The 18,679-nt window shown below is 46.4% G+C and overlaps 2 protein-coding genes across 3 annotated transcripts in view; both read right to left on the bottom strand.

Moving 5' to 3' along the window:
• Positions 1–11,755, bottom strand: part of CLTC (clathrin heavy chain) — a 54,565-nt gene extending 42,810 nt beyond the window's left edge. Inside the window, exon 1 of one of the 2 annotated variants that reach the window (XM_075904695.2) lies at positions 11,506–11,755. In XM_075904695.2, coding sequence (XP_075760810.1) covers positions 11,506–11,547 — 42 coding nt within the window. In that variant the 5' untranslated portion in view covers positions 11,548–11,755. The remainder of the gene's footprint in view (positions 1–11,505) is intronic. The other variant, XM_075904697.2, reaches the window with a different exon arrangement.
• Positions 11,756–14,876: 3,121 nt separating this feature from the next.
• Positions 14,877–18,679, bottom strand: part of DHX40 (DEAH-box helicase 40) — a 34,598-nt gene continuing 30,795 nt past the window's right edge. The window contains exon 16 of the mRNA XM_006138655.5: positions 14,877–16,643. Coding sequence (XP_006138717.3) covers positions 16,635–16,643 — 9 coding nt within the window. The 3' untranslated portion in view covers positions 14,877–16,634. The remainder of the gene's footprint in view (positions 16,644–18,679) is intronic.

Here is an 18,679-nt window from a genome sequence, read left to right on the forward strand (position 1 = left end):
TGTATCAATGTTTCCCAGTTAGTGCTCTGCAGAACCCAGGGTTCTGTGAAGCAAAAGCAAGGGTTCTGTGAGGAGCCAGCACTCTCTGTCCCCTCTTAGATTTTTTTGCACTGGGACTTTGCTTGACAAATTGCACCAGGGGCCTTTAGGCAACCCTAGGGGTTCTGGGGTAAATAAAATTGGGAACACTGCTCTAGAGAGTCTCCTCTAGTGCCCATTTAAAATAAGGGATCTCCAGGGCAGATTATCTAGCCATAGACCAGTCATTCAAAGTTGACAGGGGCTGCATCTTAGTGAAAATGCAGATTAGGATGAAGAGTACCAAATATCGCTACAGGTTGAGCCTCTTTAGCTTACTGGCATGCAGATGTTGTCAGACTAGAGTGCCAGATTAGAGGATCACTGATGGTGTGGTTGAGTGTCATGCAGTCCCATAGTTTCACAGCTACCAGTCCTGGCTGTTGTGTTTAGCGCCAACTATCTTCTGGGAGCCCAGTAAGCTGTGGAAGTGTTGATAATGCTGACAGACAATATTGACCTCCCAATCAGGCCACGGGTACTGGACTAGAGGTTCAAACTGAATTAAGGGGACAGATGCCAGAACTGGTATTAATCTGAGTTTTATTCAGCTCTTTTAAGTACCCATCCAAGTTACAAGGTACACATGAGAAGATGAGGTAATCTTATGGGACAAGCTTTTATACTTACAAAGAGCTCTTCTGGTACAAAGATAGTGTTTATCACTAGGCTTTCCAATAGGAAAAGTATTTTAGTCCTACTTTCCATCAAGTTAAATCTCAGCTGGTGACTAACTGAAACTAATCTATAAGATAAGGTTGTTCAATTATTATACCTAGAAGTATTTCCCTAGTTGCTAAAGATGTCTGTCAATACACTAAAACTTAACCCACTATGTTAGCTCTGGAGATTACTATAACCAAGTGAGGAAAGGGGGGGCTGGTGTAGTCCCCAACCTGGGTCCCAGTTAAATGTTAAGTAGGATTTTACATCTAGTAGTTTCAGGGTAATTTACCCTTTGTGCAAGTGTTAGAAGATGGTGGTTGCAAAGCCAAGTGTTAGGTAAATTCAGAAGCTGAGACTGTATTTGACATTACCCTCACATTAAGTTCACTGCTTGTCAAGATGAAAATAGCTCAGAGGGATGGTAGAAAGTGCTACTACACTAGAGAACTCAAATTGTTGCATTTATTGGGGCTTCCATGGGAGAGAATTAGGAAAAGAATAAAGGTCAGCCTAATTTTAGCAGCTGAATACTCACGTCAGAAACTAACTATGGGTTGGGAAGAGTAACTTCACAGCTTAAGTTTCATAGGACATTTTGGTTACACCTGCAGAGTTGCCAAGTAGCAGCACCGCAATACTGCTGGCATTTTGTGAATTAGTTACAGAAGCTAACCACCAGTGTTACTGTAGTACCACTTGTGGCTTTTGCCAAAAACCTTATGTTCTGCCTTCAGTCTGAAGTGGTTTAAGAAAAAAGTTGGAGTTGAACTAAACTGAATGGTGCATGTCAAGCTGTTCATAGTAGATTATGGCTTTATCTGAATACCTAAAGGAGGGAGTTTGCTGGACCAGTGGAGATCAGGCCTCAGGCTCTCCCAGGGCTCCCTTCCTAGCCACTTGTCTGGCCAATGCACTGCCCCTAGCTGGCAGCAGCTCTGCTCCCCCAGCCACAGGGGTTTCCCTGCCCCCCCTCTGCCACCATACCAGCACTGCTCCCAGATGCTGGCAACCTGTGGCTGGGACTCTGTTCCAGCAACACCCATGGTCTTACCAGACCACAGATGTTGCCAGACTAGAGAGCCCCAGACCACAAAGTTCAACTTACACTGTAAAGTGCAACAGCCATTGTAGTATGGCAAGTTAAAGCCTTTCTTGTGGCTGTGCACACCACAGTAAAGGCCAAGTATCTTGATTAGTGTACCTTTAAAAAGGTACCCCTCATTTTTGGTTTAACACATTTGTTGTAATGGACAAATGAAAACATGCTGACATCAGTAACTGTCATAAGAGCAGATTTCTCAGGAAGGATGCAACAATCTGCTGAGCTGTTCATCAAGCTCCCCCCACACCACCGCCAGGCATAAAAACGCTGAGAATGCAGAATCTCTTAGCTTTACCACTCAACAACAGGATATAAGCCATTGTTCTTATAGCTAAGACGACTCACCCCCTTCCCTCAAAAAGCTAAACCTGGTTTATCTGCAGGACTAGGAAGCCAAACAGTGCTGGGAACAGATAGGCAACCGAAGTAACAGGCGACAGGCTTAAGGAAGCCTTGCTGGCACTTGCTTATCTGCAGCTCTCATGGAGTTTCAGCCTCCCTTTATGTTTTGAGAGTTAGATGCTACACTGTTATCTGTTAATACAGTAGAAATTTTGGACTTGCATAAAAGCCTAATGCCACATTTTCAAACATTGACTTATACAATGTTTAAGTTTTCATACAGAAGGGACATCCTGTGTGGTATGCGCTGCTTCTGCACTAGAAACCAAATTTGGTCTTGTCCTTTAGAAAAGGAAGGACAATTTTAGAAGTCTTAAGTGCACTCACTGAACTTGGTTAATAGCTGGAAGCTTCCTTGTGCTAGAATATCTGGGAGCTGCCTCAGCAAGTCAAGAGATCGAGACAAATATACATCAAGTGCCAAGTAACTCATCCAAATTCCTATTAACATTCTTGAAGACTGAACTAAATTTACAGTTTTATTTCCTAGATTCTAACAATGTGGTGACAGTTGTGAACTATCTAGGTTAACAGACCGAAGTGGGTTGGCAGGAGCCACTCCAGCTCCTGCAACAGGACAAGAGCTACTCTGGCATCCTGGCTGGATTAGCCCCTTCCTTCAAGGCACCTAGGGCCACCGAGGACAGAGCCTACTCCAGCCTGGCCAGAGCAGCTCCCTGCTTGCAGCAGGTCCCCCTGAAGGACTGGAGTAGCCCCCTGACTGCACTAGTTAACTTTAGCTAGTAAGTCTCACCTGTTAAGGAGGCTTACAAATTAAACAGTCACATCCCAAGCAGGAACTGTTTACATGGCTCAGCTCTATCCTTGTCACTTTCAAAGCTCCCTTAAGTCCCTTCTTTAAGTTCATACAGCTACATCACAAGCTTGGGACTCTAAGGAAGATGACCAAAATTCATAGTCAAGATCTAGTTCATGCTACAGTAGTAACTGTTATTGCTTCACTCCTCCAGCACCATATCTGCAACATGCAAAGCAGTGAGAAAAGGAGATGCATTTTAGTCTGAGTTTAATCAGCAGGTGTAGGTCATTTGAAATTTGCATAGTCACAGCAAGGTAGAGGACTAAACTTCTTCTGACTAGTGCTCAGCTTAACATCTGAACAACTTCACTCAACTGTAGGCTTCCTTCCTAACAGCAAAGAACAGGCAGAGTTTTGCTGTACTACTCAAAGGCATTCCACAATGTGAGACTAAGCTATACAACTTTCAAAATGCTTATTTTGCTACTGCACTACACCAGACACACACAAGCACTTTAAGCTCTAGATTTTGGGTCTTTAAGTATCTGCTTCCAAATCCACCTGTTGAAATAGGGAAAGCATTGAGGAGAAGAGAGTCACCCATGTTCAATAAGTAGTGGTTTATGACGATTTTTCCAAATAAGTCAATATTTGTATTGCTCCAATGTTAGAGTAAAAGTGATTGAGACAAGTATTAACAGTGCTTAAAAAAAGTAAAGAGCACATTCACATGCAGGGAAGATCTTCACAAGTTCCAATTATGCTTAAATTAAGCAGCATCCACACCTTAGACTGTTCCAGTTTTCAGTTGTAGCAAACAACCTGACAGCTTAAATCAGGACAGTGTACACTGTCCTGATTTAATTAAGCATTACTTTCAAGTAATTTAACTGACATGTAGTTGGACCAATTGGTTTAAAACTCTGTAAATATGACCAGGGCTTGACAAACAGTGGTGAAATCTACTTGCCAGCCCTGCACATGCACAAGGCCTGCATTGCCGGTGAATGGGGCGACCGGCTGAAATCTACTTGCCCATGGTAAGTAGAAACAGCAATTTGTCAAGCCCTGAATATGACAACTTAGGATACTCTGTTTATTAACCATAAGCCTCTTTGAGCAAGTAGTTCTGAATGAACGGTTTAAATATAAAACCTGCAATAATGCTCCAAGACACTTAGCTGTTATTATATCAGTATTAAAACAGTTAAAGTTTTGAGTACTACTGTTTAGGGATATAAGCAACTAGTCACCTATCCAATAAGAAATCTTAATCAATAGCCAACTAGTCACCTCCCCCACTTGGCAGCAAGGGGGACAGCAGGAGCTGGGAGAGCCAGCTTAAAAGCCAGTTCCCCCAGCACTGTCTCCACAGGAGGCAGGGGAGGCAGCGGAGTAGTGGAGACCAGGAACAAGCCAGGAATCAGCTGATTCCCAGCTCACAGCCTGTCCCAAATGCTGTGCCTCTGCTTTTTAAATGTATTAAGAGCCTACTGGCTCTTAATACATTTAAAAGGCAGTGGCAGCAGGGTTAGCTCCTGGCCCTACAAGCTAACCCTGCTTCAGGCTAGTCAATGGAAAAGCTGATTAAACATCCCTACTACTGTTCGAGCATCTCCTTTACATCAGCAAATCCTAATCACCAGTCCACGAACCACAGGTGGCTTGGTTCTGGCAGCCAGTTCACAACAGCTGAGCTCTGGCAGCCATGGTGACTGATTCTGCTTGATGCCAGCACTGGGGCTGAAGCAGTGGCAGGAGGCAGTGCCTTGCTCCCCCTCTGCCCTCCCACCGAGGTAAGATGGTGGCCCAGCTAGGATCTCACACCCATGTGTAGAGATGGGGAAGGGACATGGAGAAGGGAGCATGTGCCACCAACAGCTGCTCCTCCTGCCCATACAGTAGTAATGGCCATGCTCCCTGGAGGGGACACCCTTGCTCTGGGTGAATACAAGGGTGAGGTGAGACTACAGGGGTGTTGGGTGAGGGCCTGGTGGAGTCACAGGGCATGGGGTCAAAGGGTGTTGGGCACTGGGGAGCAAGGCAGACAGGTAACATTGTTTGCATAATATGCAAACAAAATGTTACCTGTCCACCAAAAGTTTGTAAATAGGTTTGCTGGTCTTAAGTTGGGAACCACTGCTTTACATTACTAACCCAATATATGGCAGAGTCTAAGTTCTACTTTGTAGACAGCTCATGTCAGTCAACTAGACTCACAGTTCTTCAGTGATTGGTAATAAGGGCACATGCAATGTAAGAAAATTTTGCTAGAGTCACATTGTTAAAGTGTGTTTCTTCACCTCCCTCCCGCCTCATTTTCGGCTCAGTTAGAAACCTCATTAATGACTTGGCAACCTACTACACTTGACTTATTCTCTTATTTGCAGAAGAGACAAGATTAGGCAGAGTGTTTTGACAGATAAATTTTACATTAGATATCCATTGAAGTGCATGGTATATCTAATGCTTTAGAATGTAAGCCTGCTACTGCAGTTAGCCATCCTGAGACACTAGGAAAGGCAGCATGTTGGTGTACATTAGAGCAATGCTAATTTACAGCCACAAGTACTGCAAACAGCTTATTTTAATAGTGTACACATAATAATTGCTTTAGGAAGTAGAAATTAAGTTTTAGGACAGAAATATTAGGGTCATTTAAAGCCCAACTATCTATCTCTGGTTGCTAATCCACTGATAGCTCTGCGGGGGGGGGGGGGGAGAAACCACTTTCAGAACATGCTTCAGTGAATTGTCAATAGGGATGTGAAAGGTTAACTGCACAAACAGTTAACCAGTAAGCCCAGGCTTATTGGTTAATAAGCATGGTTAAACACAAGCTTCCAATATGTGCAGGGAGTCAGCTCCTCAGGAGCCAATTCATGCTAGAAGCTGACTGCTGCCCCACATGTAGCCACTGAACTTTTCAGTAGTTATACAATTACATGCATTTTAACATCCCTAATTCCCAGCCACCACCAGTGTGAAGGTGTCCGAGTACACAGAAAGGTCTAGAGACCAAACAGCATTGTTACTTTCCTTTTATTTCTTCAGAATTCAGAACTGGTAGAAATTTCAACACTAGAGACAGATTTAAGTCTTACATAATATTGCTACAGTGTATTAACTAAAATACTCTAAAGAACACAAGTTACTGTACCCTTTAAATGCTCCTGAAACCATTTATTTCAGCCCAGAGACCTCTGCATTAGTCATAGAGAAGGCTGCAACAAAAACTGTTCACAGTAATAGAAGCAACCATTAACATGAACATTTATAATTCAGTATGTGACCCCCCCCATACCACAAGTCTTTAAGAGGTATTAAAGCACCCCTCTTAGTACACCAACTGCTGTGGCATTTGATAGATTAGTACCACAGATGCAGGCTAGACAAGGGAGACATTAATATTAGTCATTTCTGAAATCTAGGCTAGTACTAGCACCCAGTGTGGAATACTTGGTATCTTGAGTACACAATTCTTTTCAGAGATTTGGCTTGAGATATCAAATTGCTTGTTCAATTATTCACAGATGTTCTAAGAGCAAACAATTTTTACAAATCTTTGCCAAAAATAGAATAATATCTAACATGCTATAAGCTTGATGAGCAGAAAGAGGATTTGAACAGTTTCAACAGTGTAGGAATATAGGATTTTAATCTGTTCAATTGAATACTGTGTACAGATGTGGTCTCACCTCAAAAAAGATATTTTGGCCTTAGAAAGGGTTCAGAAGAGGGCAACTAAGATGATTAGGGGTTTGGAACGGGTCCCATATGAAGAGAGACTAAAGCAACTGGGACTTTTCAGTTTAGAAAAGAGGAGACTGAGGGGGATATGATAGAGGTATATAAAATCATGAGTGGTGTGGAGAAGGTGAAGAAAAGTTATTCATGAGTTCCCATGAGGGGAACTAGAGGACACCAAATGAAATTAATGGGTAGCAAGTTAAAAACTAAAAGAAAATTCTTCAAACAGCACGTAGTCAGCCTGTGGAACTCTTTGCCAGAGAAGGCTAGGACTATAACAGAGTTTAAAGAGAAGCTAGATAATTTCATAGAGGTTAGGTCCATAAAAGGCTATTAGCCAGGGGATAGAAATGGTGTCCCTGGCCTCAGTTTGTCAGAGGCTGGAGATGGATGGCACGAGACAAATTGCTTGATCCTAGTCTTCAGTCCACCTCCTCTGGGGCACCTGGTGTTGGCCGCTGTCAGCAGGATGTTTGACTTCATTGGTTTCCTACACTTTGAAGTGTTCTGCATTTATGATAGATTAGCGAAATAGTTCCTATACTATTCGGAAACTTGGGAAGTTAATGCCCGCCATCAATGTATAGTTTCTGAAGCAGGATGGATCTTAAGACTATTAAGTTGTTTGTGAAAGGTTCAAGTGCAGTCACAAAACCAATTAATCCAATCAGTTTTTGCATACATAAAGCTCCAGTTTGAACTAATATTTGAATTTCTGGGAGTACATTTATAATTTATTGTAGTTTATGTACAGTATCCTCTGATTAGTCAGTGGCTTTTAACAGATAATGCATTCCTTTAATACAGGACTCAGAAACCAGTGGCTGTGTCCCATCCACTCTCAAACATGCTAGCTGGTGGCAATTAAGAGGCAGTCATCTTACTTTTCAGAGATTATTCACACCCTAATGAGAATCAGGTTCAGTCTTTAGACATGGCCGAAACTATTGTTACTTCAGAATTGGGTGGTTGTTCTATCCAGATCCATGGTCTCAAACACCATCAAAAGCTCATATGTACATTTTAAAGTTTGTACATGCATTTTGCTAATCTAGTCGAGTCACATTACAGGTAGTCCCCGGGTTACGTACAAGATAGGGACTGTAGGTTTGTTCTTAAGTTGAATCTGTATGTAAGTCGGAACTGGTGTCCAGATTCAGACACTGCTGAAACTGACCGCCAGTTCTGACTTACATACAGAATCAACTTAAGAACCCCAGGTGTCCCCAAGTCAGCTGCTGCTGAAACTGATCAGCAGCTGATTCCAGGAAGCCCGGGGCAGAGCAACTCTGCCTGGGGCTTCCTGTAGTCAGCGCTGGTCAGTTTCAGCAGAAGCTGACTTGGGGACGCCTGGGGCAGAGCAGCTGGGGTGCTACTGGACCAACCCAGCAGCACCCCATCTGCTCTGCCCCAGATGTCCTGATTCAGCCGCTGCTGAAACTGACCAGCAGCGGCTGAATCAGGACCTGGGGCAGAGCAGCTGGGGTGCTGCCGGGTTGGTCCAGTAGTGCCCACAGGCGCTGCAGGACCAATCGGCAGCGCCCCAGCTGCTCTGCCCCAGAGTCCAAAACAAAAGCCTGGTCTGCTGGGGGGGGAGCACACTAGCTGCACCCCCCCCCCCAGCAGACCAGGGACACGGGGAGCAGAGCCGCAGCGGCAGCGGGGTGCCGCGCCTCTGAGGCTTTGCTCTGGCAAAGCCTCAGAGGCGCGGGACCCCCCCGCGGCTGCGGCTTCAGTCCGGGTGCCTGTGGTCTGCTGGGGACCGTCCCCAGCAGACCACAGGCACCGGGTCTCAAGGGGCAGCAGCAGCGGTTCCCGCGCTTCTGAGGCTTTGCTCTGGCAAAGCCTCAGAAGCTCGGGAACCCGCCCCATGCCCCTGGTCTGCTGGAGACGGTCTCCAGCAGACCAGGGGCACCGGAGCAGCTTACGAACGGGGCTCTCACCCCGACTTCCGGGGCGAGAAAGCTCCGTTCGTAAGTGCGGATCCGACATAAGTCGGATCCGCGTAAGTCGGGGACTGCCTGTAGTAAAGGTTGTTGCCAGGTCCAAACTTTCCTACTGTAAAGTTCCCACTCACTTGCCAGGATTGTGTGATTGTATTTTAAAGTCAGGTTGCTTATTAATTTGAAAAACTAACTTGATGAATTCAAAAAGATTTGAGGTGATATCATAGTGCTTAGTGACTGGACCCCACCAAAACTGCTTCATACTTAGGAACATAGAGTGACTTAATTCAAGAAGTTGTGTCTCAAGTTTGCTAATGCTATTTGCTAGCAATTCAACACTAAAGAGAAAACATGTTTCAGGCGTTTTGACTCCTCTTGCAAAGTTTATTAGTTAAGTGTAGGATAAGAAACCCAATGGGAGCACAATCTAAAAAAAAAAAAACTTCACAGTTGAATTGATCAATGACTTCTGAAGTTTGGGAAGGAAGAATTTAAAACAGCTATAGGCACTTGTTTAATAGTCTCAAACAGGCCATACAAGAAGCCTTGCAGATGCAGAGACTATACTAGCTATTCAGGCCAGCTGTTTAAGGATAAGGTCAATCTCTGGACTGACCAGTTCAGCTCCAGAGTAGCATACTGGCATGAAACCCAGTTCTTAACATGAGCAAGGAGGTTTCATTTGTCACTATAGTGGGATGGATCACATGCACACCTTGTATTTAAATAATGTATTGTAGATATATTTTCCACAGCTTAAGACAGGATGATCTGGCATGCAAGAGATATTATTCCAATTTGTTTATGCAGTCTTCCCTATATATTGAATTTATGCAGTCATTTAGTGACATTTGTCTTTTTTAAAATACAATTCCATTGGTCAAAGTATCTTTAGTATAAAGCTAAGATGCACACTCAACCATTAAGTGCTAGCTTGATGTAGTCAAGCTTGATGAGGTTGTACAGGGCATACTTTTAAATCTATGGAGAAATAGATCAAATAGTTCTCAGCTTGTTCACTTTGAATTTGAGTGCACTTTTCTAGTCAGTTTAACTGCTTCCCATTTGTATTTTTTGCTGTGTAAGATGACATTCAGATAGGTCCCTCCAATTGAAGGCTTTATAGTCAGTTTCCTAGGGACAATTAAGGTATTAGGGTTTCAGTTGCCAGTGTGCTTTTGAAGAGGTAACTAGAAATGAAACACATGTAATCATTTCTAGTTTTAACTGAGTCACTTCTTAAAGAAACAGTATGGCTTTCTCCATAACCCCAACTAAGCCATGCAGGAAGTTCCCTACCATTTAAGGAACAGTTCCCATCCTGCCCTCCCACCCCCAAAACAATGCTTCAGAAAGGTAGCACAAAGTTGCTAGCTCAATCAATGGGAGGAGAAAGCACCATGCCAAGCAAATTTCAGAAGCATCTGGTGAACAGTGTAATTTTCTGAAGCTTCCATCACAAGTTTTGGCATGAAGACAAGTCACTGTATGACAAAGGTGGAGTCAGACTTTTAACAGGACATACTCCCCCCCCCATCCCCTTCCTAAGTTTGTTACCCCAAACATTTTTAATAATTAGATCTTAATTTCAGTGCCAGGCCACATGCTAAACTTCAGTTCATCTACAGTATATAGCCTTACTATTCTTCAGAGATGATTCTATTCATGAGACCCTCTAATCTAGAGAGGTTACTTTAATACTTTGACCTTACTGCTGATCTGACAAATTCACATGAAGTTAGTTTTACTGGAAATGATTTTATGCTATATTAACAGGGAGGGAAAGTTGTAGCAGATGCAGTTATCAGCATACACAGACCGCTATATTACTAACTTCCATGTTATTGCTAAGTGCATGAATCCTCCTGGCACAGAGTTAGAAGCTAATTTTCTGCAACAAAATGAGATGAATGCAGTATTGCAATGAGTGAGAACTACACCTTACAGAACCACCCATCACCACTATATAAAGATAACTGTCTTGCATCTAAGTAGCCAATGTAAGTTATCTTTAAAGTTAATGTTACATCATCCATTTTGTAAAGCTTCTCCAGAACAAAATTCAGCAGTTTCACTTGGTTTTAACCCAGGGAGAGACTTGCTCTCAATATGGGAAGAGGAACTAAGCCACAAAGGGATCTTCTCAGTTTACCCCTCCCATAACATTGCACCACCCAGCAGGTGCTACTGTAGGCCTAGGCCAAGACCCGGCCTCGCCCACACACCAGGTTGAAGTACAGTCCTTAAGAAAATGAGACACTAGAACAGAACCACAGTAAGGAGGAAATTGCTTCGTTTCCATGGGACCTTTCAGCACATGCTGGACCTTGGACTGTAACCAGGCACTTACATGTTGATGCCCCCCTCCCCCAAAAAACAGGCCACATTTAGGCCAAAAAAAGGCAAATCAGAGCGAGAGAGAAAGACCATTTCAGAGCCTGGCCGGCGGCAGCTGACAGACTGGAGGGAAGGGCCAAACGCACCAGGTACCAGAGGAGACCTAGCATCCCAGTGAGGAGTCAAGGCAGCCGTGTGGCAGCCGTGTGGCAGCGCCCCCCCCCCCCCACCCCCCCTCCCTGGAGCCCCAGACTAGCTGGTGCAAGGAGGGTGGAGAGAGGCAGGGGCTGGGTGAGCAGCGGTAGCCCCCACCACGGTAAGCGCGGGGGGGGGGGGGGAGCACATCCCGCCCCGACAGAAGAACTCCCAGCACCCTCCTTGCAGGGGAGAGCTGCGCCCTGGGGGTACCCGCGATACCCCCCCCCCGCGGCGGGCCCCCCCTCAACGCCCCCCCCCCCACACACCTGGAGATGCTCCTGGAAACGGATGGGCAGAATCTGAGCCATGGCGGCGGCTGGCGCGGGCTCCAGCCCGAGAGCGCACCGGGCTGTCTCCTCAGGGGCGCCGGGGTGCGGAACCGCAATGGCGGAATAGGCCGGGAAGGGAGCGAGCCGTTCGATCCGGAAACGGCCCCCGCCGGCGGAGCGATACACTCACTGAGAGAGCAGGCACCTTCTCAGGCGGCCGGGATCCCGCATTAACAGCGCTGGCCGAGCGGAAGAATCTCGAGGAGGGCGGAGAACAGACCCTTGCATAGCCAATGGGAACGGCGGAAGGATCCTCCTACCGGAAGGAACTATTTCAGGACTCATCACTCAGTCCTCCCCCGGCCTTTTTTTTCTGCCACATCATGCGACTGGAGAACCGTGCCGTCACTTCCGTTGCGCGCTCCAAGGCGGGCTCCGCCGTCACGTGACGGGGGAGCCACTGGGCAAGGTGACCAGCACCATCAATGACCGCCCAGCACGCGCCATCCTTCTCCTGGGAGCCCTGTGCAATCTCAGCACTCTGTGGCCCAGGGGTTAGCGTGCTGTGCCTGGGAGTCAGCATGGGGGGTTCGAATCCTGGCCTTGCTATTAGCCTAAATGCTGGTGACCTTGGACTATGCCCCATAAGGTGGCTCTAATGAGTGGGGGGCCCTCTGGACTTTTGTAAAGCTCCTGTAAAAAGCCCCGGGTCTGTGGAGTGAATGTTTAGGAATCTTATTAGAACCATAGTGCTAGAGATGCAGCCCTGTTAGTCTGGTGTAGCTGAAACAAAAGACAGAACTATGTAGCACTTTAAAGACTAATAAGCCATCTTCTTAGTCTTTAAAGCGCTACATAGTTTTATTAGAACCATGTGTGCAACAGCAGTACTTAAGGCCTCCTGTGTGTAATTACCCCCTGTATAGTGGGCCCATCTTCCTACCCTTTAGCTAGGAAGGGCCAGGGTTGTCCTTAAATAGCAACTGCAACAGGGCATTTGACAATTTTGGGCACTGCTGGCTCTTAAGGTCCATCCTCCTGCATCTTCCCATCCCTGTTCTGTGGCTCTGTTTCCTCCTGAGAAGATCTCTGAGATCTCAAGATCATCTCATCTGAAGAAGTGGGTTTTGCCCACAAAAGCTCATAATACTCTATGGTTACATCTACACTGTAGCCTTCTTTCACAAAAGCTTATGCAAATGAAGCACAGAGTGGAATATTGCCACACTCCATTTGCATAATTAATTAGCAGCTTTTGCACAAGAAGCTTTTGCACACAAAGGAGCTGTGTAGACGGCTCCTTTTTATGCAAAAGAACCCCTCTTGCGCAAGAGCTGTTCTTCCTCATTTTTTCAGGAAGAACGGCTCTTGCGCAAGAGCGGGGTTTTTGCACAAAAAGGAGCCATCTACACAGTTCCTTTTTGCGCAAAAGCCTCTTGTGCAAAAACGGCTGCTAATTATGCAAATGAAGCCTGGTGATATTCCACTCCGCGCTTCATTTGCATAAGCTTTTGTGGAAGAAGGCTACAGTGTAGATGTAGCCCAAATATGTATGTGTGTGTGTTAGTCACTAAGGGTGCGTCTATATTGCCGGGCTTAACTTGAAATAAGCTACACAAATTGAGCTACATTAATTGCATATCTTATTTTGAAATAGCTTATTTCAAAATAGGCAGCGTTTACACAGCACTTATTTAGACATAGAGCACTTTTCTGCCAACTTCCTTTATTCCTCATACAATGAAGGTTACAGGAGTCAGAATAAGACATCCTCCAGTTTGACAGTATTTTGACACTATTTCAAAATAACTGCCCACTGTGTAGATGCAGACTAAGTTATTTCAGAATAGCACTAGTTATTTCGAAATAGTGTTGCAGTGTAGACATACCCTAAGGTGCCACAGGACTACTCCTTGTTTTCAGAGGGGATCTAGTTAACTGAAAAGTGGAAAAGCCTGCCAGACTTATAAGTAGAACACTGAACCTCTGAAAGAGCTATTCAAGTGATACTGAAGCCATTTAACAGGCATTTGCCAACCCTAGGTAAATACTGTCAACGTTTCTGAATTTACTGTAAAAATGAGTATTCCTGTGGCACCTTGAAACTAACAAATATATATATAATATCATGAGCTTTTGTAAGCAAAATCCGCTTCTTCAGAAGTGCTTCCAGCGCATCTGATAAAATGGGTTTGGGCCACATAAGCTCATGATACTATATATATTTTTGTTAGTCTCTAAGGCAGTGGTCCCCAACCAGTAGATCGGGATCTGCTGGTAGATCTTGGAACCTTTGACAGGTGATCCTGACAGGTTTGGCCAGGAGGCTGTCAAGTGCCAGCACTTCAGCTATCCCTCTGAGCAGTGCCGTGTAGCTTCTGCTCTCTGCCTTGGAGCTGCCCCCCAACCCTGGGAGCCTCTTGTTTGCTGTGCAGGGCACGGGAAAAAGAGGAAAGGGGGGTGCTGATGTTAGTGTGCCCCTCCCTCCACCATGTACCCCATCTCCACAGAGCAGAGGGAGGGCAGGGATGCAGAGAGTTTGTTGGCTGCTTTTGGGAGTGGTACAGGGCCAGTGTAGGGGGTGAGCCTGCCTTAGCCCCCTACACCACCACCCAGAAGCCTCCTGTGGTAAGCGGTGCCCAGCTGAAACCTGCATTCCAACCCGTCCTGAACCCCAAACTCCTGTCCTAGCCCTGTGTCCCCCTGCACCTAAACTCCCTTCCAGAGCCTACATCCTGAACCTCCTCCAGCATCTCAACTCCCTGCTCCAGGCTCAGCTCAGAACCCCTCCCCCACTCCAAATCCCTTAGCCCAAGATTAGTGTTTGCATCCCCCTCCCCCACACCCAGCCCTCTGCTCCCAGCCTCATAAAATTCAGTGAGGACAGGGGGAGGAAAGGAGAATGGAGTGAGCAAGGTGGGGCCTTGGAGAAGGGGCAGGAAGGTGGCCGGGCAAGGGTGTTTGGATTTGAGGTAGATCCTGGATTGCAAAGGTTGACTCTTTGCTTTGTGAAGAACAACTTTCTGTTACTAGTTTGAAGCCTGCTACCCATTCCTTTCCTTTGGTGTCCTCTAGTCCTTCTATTATGGGAACTAATGAAGAACTTTTCTTTATGCACCCTCTCCACACCACTCTTGCTTTTATAGACCTCTATCATATCCCCCCTCCGTCTCCTCTTCTCTAAGCTAAAAAGTCCCAGTCTCTTTAGCCTGTCTTCATATGGGACCTGTTCCAAATCCCTGATCCTTTTAGTTGCCCTCCCCTCTCCCACCCTCTCTCTTCCCCTCTCCCACCTCTTTTTCCCAGTCTTCCCCAGTTTTGTTCAATAAAGAAAGATTCTATTTTTGAACACACGTTTTCTTTATTTTGTACATCAGGAAGGGGGGCTAGGGAAGGGTAAGTGGAAGGAGGTGAGGGAGGAATGGGGTACGCGCCCCCGATGGGGAGGACTGGGCTGGCTCTGCGGGCTTCTCGGGGTGGAAGCTCTCCTGCAGCCCCCCCGATTACCCCCTCCCCCCGGATGGCAGCCTATGGCAAGTGCAGCCGGGGTGATGGCCGAGTGCTGTGATGTTCCATGTGTGGGCACTCAAGGCACTCCAAGCCAGGACTGCTTTGCAAGTGGGGAACCCTGAGAACTGTCTGTCCGGGGTGGGGGTCGGATCCCTTTAAGCACAGCTCTCGGCTAGCCTGAGACAGCAGCTCCACACTCTAAGTCCTCATCTGATGCCCTGCCGGCACTGCTTCCGGCCATCCTTAACCTCTGTTCAGGGTCCACTCTGTGTGGACATGCTAGTTCGAATTAGCAAAACGCTAATTCGAACTAGTTTTTAAGTCTAGCTGCGCTAATTCGAATTAGCTTAGTTCGAATTAACTAATTCGAACTAAGTTAGTTCGAATTAGCGCTGTAGTGTAGACATACCCAAAAAGTGATCTCATGCTTAACGAGGTTGGAAACCACTGCTCTAAGGTGCCATAAGACTACTTGTTTTAAAATTATAGACTAACACAGCTACCCTCTGTGAATTTTCTGTGTTATTCAACAGGATCTTAGTTTAAAATTTGCTTAAAGTGTATGTCCTTTGCTGAAACAAAATATTTTCTAGCAGCCCATTTATTCGCTGGTGTTACAGAGGCAGGTGTCTGCCATATGTCATCTCATGCGTCCGTAATAGCTTGGCAGCACAATCTTGAATTGCTGCTGGGGTTGCAAAATCTGGAGTAGTTTGTGCTGCTTCTCTTGTACCTCTGGGAGTGGTACCTCCTGCTTTGCAGCCACTCTTTTGAATAACTCCTGGAATTGTTTAAGGTCCTGTGAGGGTGAGGCTCCACATGATGTGCTTGCCATGGAGATTGTCTACGAGTGTTGGGATGAGAACCTGCTCCCGTGCTCCTCTGCCTCAGGGTCGCTGTGGATGAGACTGTGGGTGATACTGGAGAGGGGTCTGAGACCCGACACGGTAATTGGTTGGTGCTAAAGAGTGGGAAAGGCGACACTGATGAGACCGCTATGTCTCTCTGGTCCAGAAACTGCAGCGATGCCAGATTCGGTGATGCCAAAGTGGTGCCGTGTCTGTTTTCTTTGGCACTGTGGGTAGGGCTGACGCTCGGTGTTGGGTGGTGACTCAGCACTGGTGGGGGTGGCATCCGAGCTAGAGCTGTCGTAGGCGCTGAGTCCCGTGCTGTAGTGGTCAGTGCTGTAGAAAGAACAAAGCGTCTGGACTCCGAGTCAGTGACCACAGAGGCCCGTGCTGGAGTGGTGCCGGAGGGGTCCCCTTTGCTCCATCTCGAGGTCAGCACCCTGGGTAACGATTTTGCTGGGGATATTCTGTTTTTTGAGAATCCCTGACTGGAGGAGTGCTAGCCTGCGTCCTAGAGACCTTGGAAGTCAAGGCTTTGTCCTTTGTCGCTGAGGCAGCTGAAGGGACTGCTCCATACGGATCCTCTTGAGACAAGGTACCCTGTTGTGCCTAGCTCTGGAAGTAAGATTACTGCAGTGAGGGCACTTTCGGGGGATGCGTGTCTCCCCGAGGCAGTGAATGCAGGCGGCATGGCCGTTGGAGGCAGGCATAGACTCACATCAAATGTCACATTTCTTCAAGTCAACAAATTGCCTGAGGTTGGCACCTTTAAAAAAACTGGAAAGCATACACATAAAAACAAACATAACACAGCAAATGCATTCCTGGTATAACCCCAATGCAGCCAGTGGTGACAGCAAGGAAAAACTAGGCCCAAATACTTAGAAGGCTAGAGCACTCAATGTAAGCAGCTACTGGGATTTTATCGTGACACGTGCAATATATAATATTTTTACTAAAGTTACAGCTTAGGGAGTCACGTAATTGCATGAGACTCTCAGGTTTTTCTTTTTTAATTTTCAGACCGCATGGATTGCAGGTAAAACATCTTGAAAATCTTACTTTTAGAGGCTCAAGTGCAGAAGGTAAATTTAAAAGAAAAATACCCTTTAAAATCGTATTTTAAGTCAATCTCCTATTTTTTGAGGAGGGCTGACTCCTAATTTTTGAACATTTGGAGTTGTTAATAATGAGCCCTGCATTGTTATGAAATTGAGCTAATGAATGAGAGAAAAGCGCTTTTAGATCCCTGGTCTACAGCCACATACACGAAGTGTGAGTCTTATGTATTGTTTCTTGAAAGCCTTACCAATATGAATAATTGGACACTGGGGCTATGTCTACGCTGGAGGGTTATTGTGCAAGAATGCCGCAGAGCGTCCACACTGCCCACCCGCTCTTGCACAAGAAGATTTACAGTACGGCGTGGTAAGAGAGGGCTTCTTGCGCAAGAGCTACACTCTTTTTTTACAAGTGTAAGCTCTCTTGTGCAACAGCTCTTGCGCGAGAGGGCAGTGTGGACGCGCTGCAGGGGTTTCTTGTGCAAGAAAGCCCTATGGTTAAAATAGCCATTGGAGCTTTCTTGCGCAAGAGAGCGTCCGCACTGCCATGGATGCTCTTGCGCAAAAGCACATCTCGGACATGGCAGTGTGGACGTGTTCTTGCGCAAGAACCCGCCAGTGTAGACATAGCCTGGGTGTATTGTACTGACCCAACAGCAGCTTCCCTGTCCAAAAGTCAGTTAGCCCTAGTCCTTGTGCAGTTCTACATCAAAGAAAACATGCAAGGTACCTGCTAACACCCTTCATGTGCACGTGATAATTCACACCCAGGGCTGGCCCACAACATTTTGGCACCTGAGGCGGGGAGCTCAAATGATGCCCCCATACCCCCTTGCTGCACCAGCAGCTGAAACAATTTTCTACACTCTGGGTCCAAGTGGCACCCCCCCACAGTCTGGCACCTGAGGCGGCCGCCTCAGTTCACCTCATGGTAAGGCCGGCCCTGTTCACACCCCTTTTCCTATAAACCCCTCAAACTATGACAACCTCACTTCAACGTTTCCGAGGCTCCCGGACGTCTGCAACACCCCATCTTTCCCAAAGATGGGAGGCAGTAGAAAGTGGTTGAGGAAGAAATAAATCCTACGTTAGGCGCAAGCGAGACACCAGAACAAGTTGATTGCTACTAGCTGTACTGTATGTCAGTGCAGGTGAGGGCGTCTAGGTGTACATTACGAGCCGAGGTCTACTCCATAGGTTAGAGTCACAAAGTTATGCCTTTGAACACCTACCTCCTAGGAGCCCTGCTGCCTAGTGGAATTCAATCCTGAGTTAGGCACCTAATTCCACTGATGTTGTATGGAAAGAGTTAGGTACCTAAGACAGGGATTCCCAGAGGCCAGCAAGCTGAGCAAGGAGCTATCTGCACTAGGCAGAAGTGGAAATGCAGAGGAAAGGGATGGATCTTAGGTCAAGATCCTCAAGGGTACGTACGCACTTAACGCCCATTGTTTTAGGCCTTAGGCAGCTGACTGAGGGGCTGGAGGAACATGCCTCCCTCTGATTGGGATTCTCAGCCATGAATCTTCTTCTGGAGTTAGGGATGACCTGGCTGACAAGCCCCTTTCTCGTTAAAAGCTAATAGAAGGTATGAGACCCAGATTCAAATCCCCATTCTACCTATGACAGAGCAGAACTAGAACTTGCATCTCCTATATCCTGGGGACAGGACACTCTGAATCTCTCTGTCTGAAGTTGTTCCACTTTGTAAAAACAAGTCATTATCCACCGGCCAGAGAAACAGAGGGGGTA

The sequence above is a fragment of the Pelodiscus sinensis genome, chromosome 21 (genome assembly GCF_052426305.1).
Source record: "Pelodiscus sinensis isolate ZL-2025 chromosome 21, ASM5242630v1, whole genome shotgun sequence".
Classification (NCBI taxonomy): Eukaryota; Metazoa; Chordata; order Testudines; family Trionychidae; genus Pelodiscus; species Pelodiscus sinensis.